General features: G+C 35.4%; 1 protein-coding gene across 3 annotated transcripts in view; it reads left to right on the top strand.

Annotated features, from left to right (window-relative positions):
• Positions 1-17716, top strand: part of LOC121368977 (multiple epidermal growth factor-like domains protein 11) — a 60526-nt gene that overhangs the window by 39195 nt on the left and 3615 nt on the right. For 2 of the 3 annotated variants that reach the window (XM_041493762.1, XM_041493761.1), the window contains exons 3-6: positions 3759-3848; positions 5092-5253; positions 8498-8938; positions 16736-16817. In XM_041493762.1, coding sequence (XP_041349696.1) covers positions 3785-3848; positions 5092-5253; positions 8498-8938; positions 16736-16817 — 749 coding nt within the window. In that variant the 5' untranslated portion in view covers positions 3759-3784. Of the gene's footprint in view, positions 1-1842; positions 3849-5091; positions 5254-8497; positions 8939-16735; positions 16818-17716 lie in introns of those variants that run through there. The other variant, XM_041493760.1, reaches the window with a different exon arrangement.

Raw genomic sequence — 17716 nt, 5'->3', positions numbered from 1 at the left:
TTATTCATTACTTAGACCTAAAAAGGTGTTTTTTGAAATGCGCGGTCAGTCTAGGATCGATCCCCATCGGTGGGTATACAAAACGACCATGGTATGTGATATCCTGTCTGTGGGTTGGTACATATAAACAATCCCTTGGTAAAAAAAAAAAAATGTAGCGGGTTTCCAAGGCGCGTGTGCAGGGATTTCAGCGGGGTTGGGGTTATAGACTGTGTTATGCGAAGTTTATATGGGGCCATGCTCCCCCCAAATTTACATTTCAATTTTTTTTAAGCTTGGGCAAGTAAGGGTTTCGACCTCCAATACCCTTCCCCTGCACATGCACCCGATTCCTCTCTAAGATTATATGTCAAAATTACTAAATGCTAGACATCCAACAGCAGATGGAAGGAAGGATAGGATATGTTTTATTTAACGACGCACTCAACACATTTTATTTACGGTTGTATGGGGTCGGATGATTATTAAATGAATATGTTTTATCTTTGATGTCGTTAAACAACCCCCCCCCCCCCCAACTTTACCCTTTCCAAACGAAATAATATTTATTTGAATTTGTCGATTTTAACACGTAAAATTAAGAAGTGAAAACGCTCATTGTCTACTTTAGTATATTTTATTTTTAAAATATATACATGATTAATGTGTTACTAGTATACAAACTAAACTTTGAAAGTTCTACTAACACTTTATAAAATATCAATTCTGAAATAGGAAGGTACGACTGTTGATAATACGTTGTCAAGATCAAAACGGTTTTAACTAAAGACTCTAGTACCGTATCCTCAACCGAACGTTCTTCGTACAGCGCAAGATTTCTCTTTTAACTTTTTGAGACGAACACTACAATTTGAAATCGACAAACGCATGTGTTAACTGAAACTGACAACAGGCTGTCGTGGCACAGCTATGGTGGCACAGGCGACGAATCAAGCGTATACGTTTGACGATATCCGTTCATAGCGAACACACACGACTTTTTTAAAAGTGCATTTGATGTTATAATATGGTAACCAGAGAATGTAACTTTAACTTCAACTTCAACTTTAACTTTAACTTCAACTGCGATTTACCCATTTTTCACAGGGTCATGGTCCTTGAGCTTAGGAGATGTGAAACAAATAGGGCCCAGTATGGAACATGTATTGAGTTAGCAATACTCACAAAATGGGACATGTATTGAGTTAGCAATACTCACAAAATGCCTGTTAATCATTAGCTATTGGATGTCAAACACTTTATAATTTTGAAATGTAGTCTTAGATGGAAATCTGCTACATTTTGTCACTGGCAGCAAAGGATATTTTATAACCACTTTCCTATTAACAGAAAAACACATATCATGGCTTTTGATATACCAGTTGTAGGGCATTGGCTGGGATGGAGGAACACGAATCAGAGAATAGGTCCACTGAGGGTGTTTCATCCGACAACCAAAGAACCTCGGACGATTACTATTCCGACTGAGTTAGATCCCACCAATTCTCAAGCAATGAAAACAACATAATACTTGTACTATACCTAGCAAGATTTTTCAGATAAACGTGTAGGTCAGCATCGATTAGTCCTGTATCCTCACGGCAAACCCACAGTGGCCCACCCAACCGTTTAGTTTCCAGATTAGCTGCCAATGATGGAAATATTATATACGTTATATGTGAAAACCTCATCACTGTATATTGTCATCCCAAGGCATGCAACTTCAATCTTTCTAGATTTTTGTCAATTGATGACTTCTTCCACAAATCTCCTTTTAGATTTGTTTGTTAAAAACCTACCCAGCAAGAAATCATCAAGGAAAATTAATTAAGGATCGGTGCATTAGAAAATTTATATTTTGCAAACTATTCACTGGTATGAACATATTGCCTATCAGAATTGACATCAAATGTCGTTAGTGATTATGGGCAGAGACGTGCATTTACTGCTCTTCACAAACTGAATGTTTTCTTTAAAATATTATTTTAAAATATACTGAGTCAAATTAAAAACTTCACAACCGTTTCATCTTCGCTAATTAGCAAATATGACAGAAGAACGTGTTAAATAAGGTATTTTTATTGTATAATGTCGAAAGAAAGAATAGGAATAAATGTTGAGTCAAAAAGCTGTTCGATGCGCCCACAGCGTTCGTCAAAACAACAAACAGTCAAAATGATAATTCACAAGCAGGGTCGTCTGGGTTAGCACCTGGTCGCTGTATGCAGCAGCGTTGAGCTTGCCACGGATGACAAGAAGTTGAGAACGTCAATTTCCACAGAAAGAACCACAAACCATTACACTTCCGCCTACGAATATTTCAACTTCACTAACACAACACTGAGTTTGACGTTTACTACGTCGTCTCCAAACCCTATGCCTGCCATCGGCAAATCGCAGTGTGAATCTCTATTCATCGCTAAACACGACTGTATTCCATTCCCTCTGAGTCCATTGCAAGTGGCGTTGTGTCTACAGTTGACATTGACGTTGATGAAATTGCGACGGCACGTTCACGCTGCATATTTGTGAGGCGTGGCATCGAAACAAGTCGTAACAAATATCGTTTTAATGTGTTTTTTCGTTGTGTCAGACTACTGTGAGCAAGTAACGATGAAAACGCGCGTTCTATTGTAGTCACGTGATCGGTGGCATGTGCAAAACCACTTTTGCGTCATTGGTGCTGTGCACGTGCTATAGATCGGGTTACGTGGGCTGTGATGGGCTTCAAATGGAGTATAGACATTGTCATTACAATATTTATTCCTGAAAAATACCTGCTTTTAACACTCGTTGACTTTATTCAAATTTTAGATTGTGAAGTTTTTAACTTGACTCAGTATTTTAATCAACGTTCGTCCACTGTGCATAATTCAGAAGAATATATTTTATTATGTAGTGACTTTACAAATAAACAATTTACAGCGCAGGCGCGAAAAGGTTATTTTTCCAAAACACAGTTACAAACTAGCACGCTTTCTTGTTTATTGGATGGTGTTACACTGTTGTTTTCTGTAATGGACAGATGGCAACCTGTTCAGTTAATGACCCAGAGGTGTCGTTTAACATAACCACTTTTGACCACACAGAATTAAAGCAAAAGATTGTATTGAAAACATGCTAACCACTAACCAACTAACAACTAACCCACTGTCCTTTACAGACAGCCCAGATAGCTGAGGTGTGTACCCAGGACATCGTGTTTAAACCTTAATTGGATAAAAACACAACAATAAGTTGAAATGAATGAAAACATGTGCTCGTACGTGTAAAGCTGATGACATGCATTTAAGCTATCGGTCATCTACATTTGTCTTAACTTACTGGAAAAGAACACAAGTAAATGAATTATATTATAGTTTGTTCAATATGCAAGAACGACACCATTATACAATTGTAACAGAGGTCCATTAATTTACAGATATTATAGTTATTAATTGATTATTATACTAATATTGTTGTGTTGTCTTTGGTTTGTTGTTGGTCTTGTTGTTGCTTTGCTGTTGTTTGTTATTATTGTCTTGTTAATTTGTAACACTACATGTATTATGTTTATACCAAACCACATGCCATGTCCATCTTTTATAAAATGTCAGCTTGACATCAGCCATCTTTTATTGAAAATCACCTCCGATTCATTGCGATTGTTCGCAAGTACTTAGCAACGAACATGTTTTGGGTACGGAGCGATCGGCCCAACTGAACGAAATACAATAATGTAGCAACTTGGCAAATAAAACGGTGTAAAAGTTAATAACAATATCTGTTTTGTATTTCAGAGTAAAGACAGATATTTAGCCGAGCAATGGCCGTCAGGATATTATGTGCTGTACTTGTTGTGGTATTTGTTCTTAAAGAGGAAACAGAAGGTAAGAAAATGTGATTTGTCTTTAAGATTATAAACGAATATTTTGTTGAGCAATGGCTTTCTGCATATTACTTAGTGTACTTGTTTCGATATTTATTTTCAAAAACGATACAAAAAGTATTGTTGACGATATATTCATTCAAAATGTTCTTCCAAATGACTTATTGTAGCATAACTGAACTGATAGACACACAGCTAGCTATCAAATACATTATAAATAGGCCTATGCTATGCACTCGGAATGAGCATATCATATTACTCGTGTAGTTTGCAGTTAAAAGGTACGTAATTTAATCATGGGGCGGAGCAGTTAATCGAAAATATGACAAATGCGGACATCATAGGTTATCCCCGTGGACAGTAAAGCACCCACCGAACGACTATTCCTGTTCTAACACCACACCACTATCATGAGAACTATTTTAAAGGCAAGAATATATTACAGTAAAGATACTCAGGTGTTAAGGCGACTCCGCTGTTACAGATTAAGACCAGTAACGTTAGATTCATTGGGCGTTTTAAATATATTTTTACCCCACCAATGCAACCGGAGCAGTATTCACAATGTTAGTATCTTTATCGTTATCTTGGTTTACATCGACAGCTATTCCACTGATCATGCACAATTGTTTTTAGTACTAGAATTTACAGAAACATATCTCAGTAGTAGCGATAAAATTGGGTGAAAGGCCTATTTAGTTGTAACGAAATACATATTTATATTAATTTTAAAACAAGTGGAGTTGTTTATTTTCACACACACACACACACACACACACACACACACACACACACATACACACACACACTTTTAATGATCGCCATAAATATTTTATGCATTAATATGAATATGTGTTTTATTGTACATAGTGTCTAATAAGTCTGTAAACGTCTCCTGTATATATCTCTGTATGTCCAGTTTTATTGTCAGTCACAAGGAATTCGTTTTTCTATATATTAGAAACAATTTTTCTATGACGTTTCACATTCCTTATTACATATATGTATATAACCAATGATTTTCTTGTTATGGCCACTACTGAAAATAAATAGAGATAACGCGGAGACTTCAGAGAGACATGATTCAACGAGCAATCGCTTCACTCAACTGATTGACTAGGTTTAAAACACAACTTAATAATGTGACACATTTATTTTGTAAATAACACACTGTAATATGCTACACTGACGTAAATGAAAATATACTTTTTAGAACCAATTTCCATTCCATTTACACGCTATAGGAATTCAGTTTAACACCAGCCAGGATCTACATCATTGTTCCTATTGTAACGGATCCTGCTCAGCTTGCCAACCAGGATATTTTGGGGAGCATTGCCATAAGAAATGTGACCCTTGTGAAAATGGGATGGAGTGTCATCGGCTGACTGGAAACTGCACGACAGGTAGCAAACAGTATTAAAGAGACATTCCTGGGTTTGCTGCATTGTAAGATGTTTCCGACTAATACAATAGTTCTACAATTAAACTTAGATATTAAATAAATTTTCTTGTTTAGAATAGCAGTGTCTGTATAATCAATGGGTTTCTGGTCGTCTTAATATTTGTAAGAAGCCCAAACTGGATTTTGTCTTCAAATAATTTCGTACGTACGAAAAAACTGATTTTAGGAATTAAAATGAAATTGAACATAGTACAAATATTAGAACGATCAGAAAATGGTTTAATATACAGCCACTAATATTTTATGCAGAAAATACATTTGATATGTAATTATAATCGTTAAAAAGTCTCTGTTAGTCGATAACATCTTTAAAATTGCAGCAAACTCAGGAATGTCCCTTTAAAATGTGTTCTGTATTATAGAAATAACAATTAAATTAATTTTATTACACCAGCAGGCACTCATGACCACAGGTATCCCCAAACAATAACGTCAGATATGTTATTGTAACGTTATATAATAAAGAGTAATAAGGACGGTCACGAACACTTACAGTCAGGTTATATCGCTCATTCTAATTTGAAATTATTGAAGGGCGGACTTAAAATTCCTAGCTACCCGTTGTTGAAAAATGTCCACCAATCAGCATTCCTAATGGTCGCTCCCTCTGTCATTGCCGAGTCGTATCTTTGTTTCACACCGACTTATCCAACAATCAATGTGTGCCTTTTATGAGTCCAACGTATGCGGTTTGCATGGGTAAAGTATTGTGAACATACTGCACACATTTTCAGTTTTACACTAAATTTTTAGTTTTCAGATTTTGTGTTAATTGCATGAAAAGATCCTCGTTGTAATGCAGGAATACTCCTTAGCATGTTATAGTAATACATTCATAGGTATGCATTAGATATTTTTCTTAGTGTCACATTAAAACCAAATTGCGTGTCAGTATATATATATATATATATATATATATATAATTGCAAGTTTAATTTTGCAAAAAATTACAGCATTACTGCAAATGTCATTACCATTATTGATACACATCCAAAATGTGACAGCAATGAAGCGTGATGGCAATGCTATTTTATTGAATTTTACATAATAAAAAGCAATTTGAAAGACTTTCACTGAAAAAGTCTGTAAATGTATTATCACCGACACACTATTTAGCAAAGATCTCAAAATTATTGAATGCAAATGCATTTATTTCTTTAAAAATAACGTTCGGTAATGACACAATAAACATACTCATGACAATTTGGTTGCCCAACTGATAAAACTTTTTTTTTTAAATCCCTCATACTTAAACATTGTTTTTCAGTGTTGGCAACATTTCATCTTGCCTAAATTAATGTTTAATCAGTTATCCGTCTTTCTTCAATGATTACAACATTTAGCGAGGTTGTAACGGTAATGAAAATTATATTTTCCGACTCTTTTTTTTTCTTCTTTTTTTTTTGGGGTCAAAATATATAATTTATTAAAATTTTAAGAGGCATTAACATTGAATACGGACACACAGAAACAGTTTAACTATGTTTTGGATGTTTAAAGAGTCTTTTTTGAGATAGTTAATATAAACTATGATACAACAACAACACAAAATGTTTTAATTATTTAAATGAATTTATACCAATCAAAACTTGCGGATGGCATTTGTGCCTCCAATTATAGAATGACTCGTACAAGTTATATGCGGATAGCAAACTACACGTCTTCTTAGTTTCGTGATATACGATAGACTCAGGTGTTTAGCCATACGCTTACAAGTGTGGTTTTAGCCGTGTTTAAAGGGACATTCCTGAGTTTGCTGCATTGTAAGATGTTTCCAACTTATAAAATAGTTCTACGATTAAACTTGCATATTCAATATCTATTTTCTTGTTTAGAATATCAGTGTCTGTATATTCAATGTATTTCTGGTCGTCTTAATATTTGTATGAAGCCCAAACTGGATTTTTTGTCTTCAAATAATTTCGTACGTACGCTAAAAAATATTTTTTGTGGAAAAAAAATGAATTTTTACCTAGTACAAATATTAGAACGATCAGAAACACGTTTAATATACAACCATTAATATTTTGTGCAGAAAAATATATTTGATATACAATTACAATCGTTATAAAGTCTCTGTTAGTCGATAACATCTTAAAAATGTCCCTTTAAGACTTACACTCATCTAAGATAAACGAGCGATGATCACATTTCGTAAATTCAGGCCAGTATGTTTAGGGCGATTTATGATCAAATAATAATCGGCACTTTAGCATTTTCTTTTCAGTTTGGATTATTTTTATTAATAAAAATGGATGTAGGAAAAATGTCAACGGTTAAAATGTCAGTGGTAAAAGTTCAACAGTCAAAATGTCAAATATCATGGTACCCAGGTCAAAATGTCAACTGTCAGATTCTACATAATTTGTAAAAAAAAAAAAAAAAAAAAAAAAAAAACTTACTCTTGTATAACCTTTCATTTGACCAATCAAAACACTGCTTGCATACATTTTACAACACTAAACGTGTATATGATTTTCGTAATAAGATAATAACATGGGTGGTGAAATTCTGGTTTCAAATGCCAATAGCTCATATTGGTTGTAATCAAAGACAGGCTGGGTGATGGAAGTTTGTTTTTAAATGCCAGTATCTTATTATTTTAAATCAAAGACAGACTGGCTAATGAGGCATACAACTAACAATGGAACATCCTCTAATTATTCCCAATTTTGTAATGATCAAGGATTTTTCCAAACCTAATACATACACACACACACACACACACCTCTCTCTCTCTCTCTCTCTCTCTCTCTCTCTCTCTCTCTCTCTCTCTCTCTCTCTCTCTCTCTCTCTCTCATAATACACACACAATAAAAATAACACACACACACACACACACACACACACAATAAGGTTAACATTTTGACCCAGAAACCATATTAATGGAATGGTAGACATTTTGTCCGTTGACATATTGACCATTGACATTTTATCCGTTGACATTCTGTCTGCACACCGACAAACATATGTCACAATGATTTTGTATTACAGAGTTTTGTCCTTATGTTATGTTCTGTGTATTTGTAAGTAGGCCCCAGTCGCCATCTAGTTGGAGCTATTATTATTATTAATATTATTGATGTTGTTGTATTATTATTATTATTATTATAACTGTTATTATTATTATTATTATTGTTATTATTGTTGTTGTTATTATTATTGTTGTTTTTGTTGTTTCCTAGATTATTTGGTCAAAACGAATGACACTTGGGCATACCGATGTGCAGATTGCAGTGGTCAGTGTATTCTTTGTTTTCCTGGTTGGTATGGAGACAACTGTACACAAAAATGTATAAACTGTGGAATAGATGGCTGTAATAAAACCTCTGGTATTTGCGTTGAATGTGAAGATCATTATTGTGGAAAGAACTGCACAGAACGATGTTCACAAAATTGTTCCGAGGGTATATGTCACAGAGACTCTGGGGAATGTCTGGATGGCTGCCAAAAAGGAATGTGGGGTGATCACTGCCATATTCCATGCAAGAAAAGATGTTTGAATGGTTCATGCAACTTTGATGGTACCTGTACGTGCCATCATGGATCCACTGGTTCCGAATGCTACCTAACCATTTCAGTCTTACCTGTAGCTAACCCACCAAATACGACATGTACCTTTATGGGTAAGAGTATTATGGTTTAATTTGCCATTTGCCAAATCACTAAATGCGAATTAAAGTTTTATTTCATTATTAAACCACCAAAAAAGACAATTTGAAAATCGCATGTTCTGCCACCATTTTGTCTGTCTAGCTAATTGATAGGATATGGAAAAGGGTGGGTGGTAATTTTCCATTTTTTAATATTGTCACAACAAGAAATAAAGGTACCACAGAACAATATACATCAGTAATCCATTGTCCCTCACCGGCAGGATTGATGATACCAACAATATACAAAGCACATAGAAAATATGCATACATTAAAATAGCAGGCAGTTCTTTGTCAATAAGGGGAAACAAATTCAAATTAAAAATGTGACACTATAATGTAACTTGACGGTCATCCTTATTGCATGTTGCTATATAAAAACAAATTAAATAGTGAAAATTGAAATTATCTGGATGTATTTTTTATTTTTTTTTGGGGGGGGGGTGGGGGATAGGGGTGGCTTGGTGGAGACAGCGTGTAGTTCTTATAATCTTTACATTTCGCAAGGAAAATTAATAATTTGTCCATTAAGCAACTTTGAGACTATCCCTTTAAGTAAAAGTATCTTAAAGCTGCAATCTCGATGCTAATATATATGAATGCAAGGTTTATTGACATCTTTCTTTTCATTTCAAGAGTAAACACCACCGTGTGCATCAATAAGAACCCAAACAAGTAAATGCTAAATTAGGTAGAGTATCATTAAATAGATATTTACAAAATATTTACATGTCAGTTTAATATGAAAGACATAATCAATTAAAATCAGTTTTATTCTATTTCCGACACTACTTTAGGTTTCGATATCGTGTTTATTTGGCGAGGCCTAAATAACAGACGAGCTTCAACAAGCCTGTTACACCGTTATCGAACCGAGAAAAATAAACGATATCAAAACGTAGTAACCTGATTTTCGTCATCATGTAACCCTTTTTAATTTTTTGTTTACTGTATATAACCACTTATGTGCACAGTAACAACAATGGCGGCCTACGTTACGGTTGTATTTACGGAAAATAAAATGACAATGTTACTTCAAGATGTTTGTAAGACAAAATGGTCAAGCAAGATAAAATGTTTCTCAAATAAAACAGATCATTCTGAACAAATGACCAAAATGTTAGCTCGATATCTCCAGAAACAGCCACCCTTAATCATTGAACACGTTAAGCAGTGGCATATTGCTACACTTCTGACATGTATCAATTTAAATGTCTTAAGTCCGTTTAATTGTTTTGTGGTAAATAGAACCCATAGGACAACGTACTGTCTTAATCTACATGTAACAATAATTAGGTATTTTTAAATGCACATACATATAAATGAAAAGGTTACTCCTCGCATTGAACCAACGTCACTACATTATACTTAATCACATGCTATACATATCTTCCAATCACACATCAAAGAAATGTAACAACAATGTCATCCAACGTCTTCTGCCAGGCATATTATAATATGAACCCATATTACATATGTGGCGTTACTCTCCTGGCCTTCCACAAGCAAACTTATATCTAAGCCACAACTCATGAAACCTTATGGAAAGTAATTCACCATGAATGTTACAGGACCATTTATTATGGAAACTTATATTAATTAAATAGTTTACTTGCGTTTGTAACAAACCTGCAGCTTTTCTGAAAAACAATTAAGTAGAATGTCAATGAACAAGTGAGTTTTGCGTGTATCTCTTCTGAACTATTGTCTATACAAAATGCACGTTCGCATTAAGTTGTTGAGCAATTATCAATAGTTCATGCCAGGAGTGTAGCATCCTGCCCCAAATATGATTTTAGGACCTTGTACTTCAGTAATATTCAATAAAACTTCATTCTAATATACAGTTCCGTTTGTAAAACAACAAAGTGTGTTTCTTGTTTTTATTATTTTTATATATTAAAAATAATAATTGAAAACCCAAGAATATATATATGAGAGAGAGAGAGAGAGAGAGAGAGAGAGAGAGAGAGAGAGAGAGAGAGAGAGAGAGAGAGAGAGAGAGTAATAAACGAGTTACCAGTTATTATAAAATTTATATCCCGAGTGAAATAATTTTTACTTGTCACGAGCTTTATTTATGATTTAAAATGTTTACCATTTTTTTAAGATGGCCGCCAAAATTCCCATTGAAATAACAGTTCCTTAAAATTTGAAAATGATCTGAGATTTGTTAACCTTGCAACAAATTATTTTTGTTGTAATGTACTATCAATACCATCCTAAATAACATTTCGAAAACGTAATTTAAAACATAATTAAATATGGCCGCTACAATATTTTTCGGTAATAAACACATGCATGCCTGCTCAAACGAAATATATTCGGTAAATGTTATTTTAAATTCATTGTATTTTGTCAGTAATAACCTATATAATGACTTAGAAAGACCTCCATTTATTTATATCTTAAGATGGCTTTCGTTTTTCAAGATGGCCGCCAACATTAACAATGAAATAACAGTTCATCTACAGTGATCGGAGATCTCGGTAATCTACATAGATGTAATTTGTGTTTAAACACATAAGTAAAGTAGTATATCACATTGTAGATTAATGAGTTCAACTTATAACACGGTCTTACAGTTAATCAGTTAGCCTATATTCTGAAGACAAAACCGAAATTTGTGCGCCCGTTAATTTCCATTTATTACATCCATTCTTTGCCAATTTCCTTCCATGTACACCATTGTGTCGTAGTCTAATAGACATTTGAAATTACACATCAATGACGGGGCGAAACCTATTTGCCCTGAAATGAGTTTGGCAGCCAAATTGGATTTGTGCAAATGACTAAGTGATTCAATCACGCACTCTTGTGTCTTAAAATGTTATATCGTTTAAGTTACATAAATATCTTATATGAGAGCAATCATATTGGATTTATGCAAATGATCTAGTTATTCAGTGAACTATAAACGTTTTACACACGCATATACATCTATAAAACATATTCTAGCATTTAAAACAAATAAACATCTTATTCTGGAGCAATCCTTACACTTTCGAAGCTTACGCAGGTGGCCCGATGTCTGCAATCGATCATATTATAGTACCCGAAGAGTTAATTCCTTATATAAGTAATGCTCTAGTTAAAGATGATCATGTGCTCTCATTATCAGACCATAAACCCATAATATGTACAGTAAAGATAAACAATATAACTAATAAAGTAGGCACAGTGCCCGAAAAACCATCATGGGAAAAGGCTAGGCGATCACATACATTGTCGGACTATACGTTTGCGGTGTCCCACATGCTATGGCCAATACACATACCCAATAACGATGTAAATAAAGCAGAAATTGAGCGCTTCCACTTAGATATAGTCCATACATTAAATCAGGCAGCCAAAGAAACAATTCCTTATTCAAGGTTTAACAAGCATGTAAAACCATACTGGTCTAAAACAGTTAAGGAATGCCACAAAGATATGTCACATTTTAGGCGATTGTGGATAGTAGCCGGCAGGCCCCGCGGTTTTCAATATAATGTGTACAGATTTTATAAAAGGGCAAAAGATTTATTCCGCACGAAATTAAACGAAGCTTATTTAAACTATGAACGCGACTTCTATAGCTCCTTGGATAAAGATTGTGAAACAGATCACAAATGTTATGGACCAAACTTAGAAATAAGAAAAAAAGTAGCTATATTATGTCTTTAAAGGTCAACAATACAACTATAACACAACCACAAGAAATTTGTAGTTCTATGGCAGAACATTTTAGTCGAGTATTTAGCGACACAGAAGATGAACATTTTGATGCCAATTTTAAATCAACTATTGAAAAGAAAGTTTCAGAATTTAAGCTAACTGCCGCTACAAGTAAAGTTAGTGTTGATATTTCCCCCATTCTTGTTAGCAAAATCTGCTCTAAGCTACCAAATAACAAGTCTTGTGGGCCAGACAAAATATTCTATGAACACTTAAAATATGGAGGTTCTTATCTTTATTTTTGTCTTTCTCGGTTATTTTCCTTGGTAATAACAGTGGGCACATTCCAGAAGGTTGGAATTCAGGGCTTTTAGTCTGTTTATTTTAAAGGTCAAAGTAAGTCGAAATCCAACAGAGACTCTTATCGAGGTATTGCACTTCTATCTGTAATCTTTTAAAGTTTTTGAAAGAGTGCTGGAAACGTTAATGCCAGAAACTGAACTCTTCAGAAAGTTTTCCTAATATTCACCAATGTGGTTTTCAGAAAGGCCTTTCTAGCATTGACACTTCGTTCATTCTACAGAAACTATCAATCACTATAGAGAAAGAGGTGATGGAGTAATTGTTACATTTCTAGATAGTGCTAAAGCCTTTGATACTGTCTGGCACTCTGGTCTCTTGTGGAAACTTTCTGAAACTGGTATATCCCCCAAAGTCTGGCTTACTTTAGAAGCAATCTATTCAAACTGTAAAACTACAGGTCTTAGTAAACAATAGTTTTCTCTTCACACTTTCCTTTGAAAAGAGGATTGTGTCAAGGAAGCATACTATCCCCCAAATTGTATGTATTGTTTATTAATGATTGCTGAATAATTTAACCCCAATCCAACAAAGGTGCAATGATCCTGGATACTAGAGTTTCTTGCCCAACTCAAGCAGATGACATCTCTATTATTTCTCCTACTCCAAGTGTCATGCAAAATATGATTTCAATATGTGAGCGATATAGCGCTAAATGGCGTTTTACATCTCTCTGCTTCTAAAACACAAGTTGTTGACTTCTGTAAGGATCCGGATACGAAACTTATTCTGTATGGAAAGGAACTACCATGTTCAACAACCATAAAACATGTTGGCATTAAATTACAAAGGTCTTTAAATAATTGGGACAGAACACTCGAGACTTGCAAAACTATAAAATCCACCGCCATGTCTCTAGTTCAGGCTGGTTGTCACTGCCGTGGAATTAATCCTGTAACTAGCGTCAAACTAGTTCATTCGCTGTGCCTATCAAAAGCTTTGTACGTAGTGAATTATGGAATAATTTAAATTACAAATGAACTATTGGCGTTAGAAAGAGCATATAGATTTGTAATAAAGATTATCCAGGGTCTTCCTAAAAGAACACGAACCGATTTTTGTCTTGGACTTCTTGGCAGTATATCCCTCGAAGGACATATAGATAGAAACAAATTATACTATTTAGGACATCTTTTGCGATGCCCCGTGTGGACTCTGGCTTACAAAATAGCAGTCACTCGACTACTAAGTTTTAAAAATCAGTGTGTTCGTTCAAATATTGGCTTTGCAGCGGATATATACACAATTCTTCGTAAATATAATCTACTGCATCACCTCAACGAATTTTTTCTAACATCAGTATTCCCTAGTAAGCATATTTGGAATATAATTGTAAGAAAACATGTTTTAGAATTTGAGGAAACTAACTGGCAGTTACGAATTTCTTTAAACCCCGATACAACACATTTTCTAAAAATTCATGCCAATCTCGAAGTGCATAGAGCTTGGTCAGTTGCACGGTCAAATCCATCACTAAAGGAGCAAGCAAATCACTTGATAAATATATGTGCTACATGGAGGCCAAACTCAGTACACGGTATTTGTACGTTATGTACTAGTAACTATTCTGATCTTTTTACACACGTCATGACTAGTTGTTCATACTTAACAACAACCAGAGATACATTCTGGACAACGCTTCTTGATATCTGTCCTATTGACCTCAGTGTAGAATTACATAACTGCCCCGATGATATTTTTATTACAAAACTCCTGTCCTGTAAACCTCCAATAAATATTGATGATGAATCATCTATGTTATATAGTGAAAGTGTCATACACTTCATTTATAAAATAACGCAAATATATTACGTTAAACAATATGAAGACCAATATACTGTAGACAGTCATGACTGTCTGTTCTTGTGCAAATGTTCAGATCTTTATAGTGGTGTGTGTGTGACAGAGAGAGAGAGAGAGAGAGAGAGAGAGAGAGAGAGAGAGAGAGAGAGAGAGAGAGAGAGAGAGAGAGAGAGAGAGGAGAGAATGGCAGGGTGGCGAGTGAATTTATATGAGCGTGATTCTGATCAACCAATAACCTTTTTCATGTAATTCTCTCACCATGCGTTTATTCCAATGCCACTGTATATATTACCTATTATTTATTTTGTATCAAGTACTATGTATTATCCATTAATCATTGTGCATTGCCTTTTATGTATTATGTATGTATGATAATCTGTACTGTTCGAACTCTCTACAAGAGGAATAAAGAATATATATATATATATATTGAATATATTGAATTGTAATTTAACGTGCAGGCCCAATTACCAGTTCCAGAGAAATTGAAATAACAGACATGTACTGACGGAAAAAACAAACGCAAATTGTTTTTTGTTGGGGTTTCTTTGGTGGTCAATACTTTTTTCTTCTTTTTTTAAATTATTTATTTATTTACTGTTTGGATTTTTAGGTTATGTCTTCATTACTGAATAAATTTTGACAAGTTTTGTTGTGTTATTACAGGCAGCGTTTGCATGGATAACTTTAAAATGTGGGTACACTACGCCATTTCCTGATCCAAATCAATAGCTTGTGTGCCCAGCCCGGGCTGCAGTCACTACTCGAACTCTCCTTATCATTGACCCAATCAAGTGTGACGTTGACGCGCTTCCTAACCCTCCTGTCCAGCTCGTCCCACAAATACTCGATCGGGTTCAAATCTGGACTGTAATCCATATCGAGCACGGGAACATTGTTTTGGTTGAAGAAGTTAAGACAAACCCTCGCAACGTGTGGCCTCTCATTATCCTGCTGCAACGTAAGGTTATGTTGAACTCCCGCAGCCATGAGTGCCTACAACCTCAATCGCCGTCTCTGTATCCGCCTGGAATGAGAAACGGATGTGTGTGTGAGACGTATGCCTCTATCTTGACGTGTAACGTAACGCGCGGACGTCCGCTCCTGGCACGGTCAGCTAATCTTCTTGTGGCTCTGAGACGCCCAACAAAACGCGCTATCGTGAACTCATGTACCCCAAATAGCAGGACAACGCACAACGTGCCCTGCATAATTAGAGCAACAGCCCTACCCCTATCAACTTCGCGGTACTTTGCTTTTTGATCGTGTTGAAATGAAATGTGCACTCGGTGTGTACTGGTCAAAACTTTGATTTGGTATGGTGTTCCAAGTCCATGGCAGTGCACGCTTTATTGACAAATCGGTAAAAAAAACACACAACACCCCCCCCCCCCCCCCCCCAAAAAAAAAAAAAAAAAAAAAAAAAAAACCCAACAACATGCAGTTTCGCACGTGCTAACAGTTGGCCCAATTTTGACCACATTCTTTAGACAGTACAATGAGGTAGCTATGTTTAAAGTGTTACTACATTTTGTATACGGATAAAAAAAAAGCTATATTACCAAAACTGAACTTGCGCTTATTTTTTCCGTCAGTATATTATTATAGTTCAATAATTTTCATGGATTTTTATGAATACATTCTGTGATTTTGGTAGGTATGTTAAAGTAGCTCTGAACCATTTAAGTATATGTTAGTTAAAATATTTCATTTTAGAGCTTTTATTCGATGTCCATGTTTTGGCTTTAATACACAAAGCCTAAAAATGTATGTTTCTGGAAACCCGATCCGAACTAGAAAAAAGGCTGACCCTTATTATTGTTCTCAATTTGTTATTTGTGTGTTCGATTTTTAAAAACCAATATGTACGGTAGTCATTGCAAGACTGAACATATCAATATTGTGCTGTACACATACTTTTCTTGGAATGTTGTTTGCTTGTTTTCCAGATCAGTCTTGTCTTACCGAAACAGCCGCTCTTCCCATCTTAATTATCCAGTTTGTGATGAGTGTAGTGATGTTCTTTATCGGGTAAGTACACACACACACACACATACAGAGAGAGAGAGAGAGAGAGAGAGAGAGAGAGAGAGAGAGAGAGAGAGAGGAGAGAGAGAGAGAGAGAGAGAGAGAGAGAGAGAGAGAGAGAGAGAGAATTAGAATCTTATTGGGTCGAACAACGTTTGGGTACCATAATGTTTTCGACCCACCGGGTAGTTCGAACCAAACATTCAGCCACCTTCGACAATGGCCGTGAACCTTTATAATTTGTATTATTGATTTAAAACAGAAGTTTATTTATTTGTTTATATACTACCGGGTATCCTAAAAAGTAAAGGATATTCCATTTCGCGTTTAATTCTGGAGAATGCGATTGCACAAGCTGAAAGGAAGTATGAACCATGTTAGACTATTCAATACCTGTCATAAAAAACGCAAAAAACACACCAATCACATGCAGGCGTTTTGCACTGCGAGATATGTATTAAAGTGAACAGGTAATTCCTAGCCATTTCATCGATACTCTTTTGGACTCAAACTTTAGATTGTATTGTTTTGTATTGAAATTACACATTTCTGACATGCGTCGACTGTCACATGACGAGCGTTCATGTGCCGTTGGCATGTTACAGATTGGCACGAGACAGGCTGCTGTGGCACGAACGTTGAAAGTGTCACAATCGGTGATAAGCAGATTACGGGCATGATACCGCCAGACACATAATGTGGACGGCAGACGTCGATCAGGTCGACCAAGGGCGACAACAGGATCGTTTCATCCGTACGTCAGCCTTACGAAACCGTGCTCAAAGTGCCACTCAGATCAGAGATCAGCTTCACACAGCTACAGGTGTGAGAGTGAGTGGCCAGACGATTAGAAATTGGCTACACAGTTGGCATTACTGAAAGATGTCGTTGGTGTCAGGAGC

Source organism: Gigantopelta aegis, chromosome 3 (genome assembly GCF_016097555.1).
Source record: "Gigantopelta aegis isolate Gae_Host chromosome 3, Gae_host_genome, whole genome shotgun sequence".
Lineage (NCBI taxonomy): Eukaryota > Metazoa > Mollusca > Gastropoda > Neomphalida > Peltospiridae > Gigantopelta > Gigantopelta aegis.
Note: the sequence above shows the minus strand (reverse complement) of the source record. Positions and strands in the feature narration are given on the sequence as shown.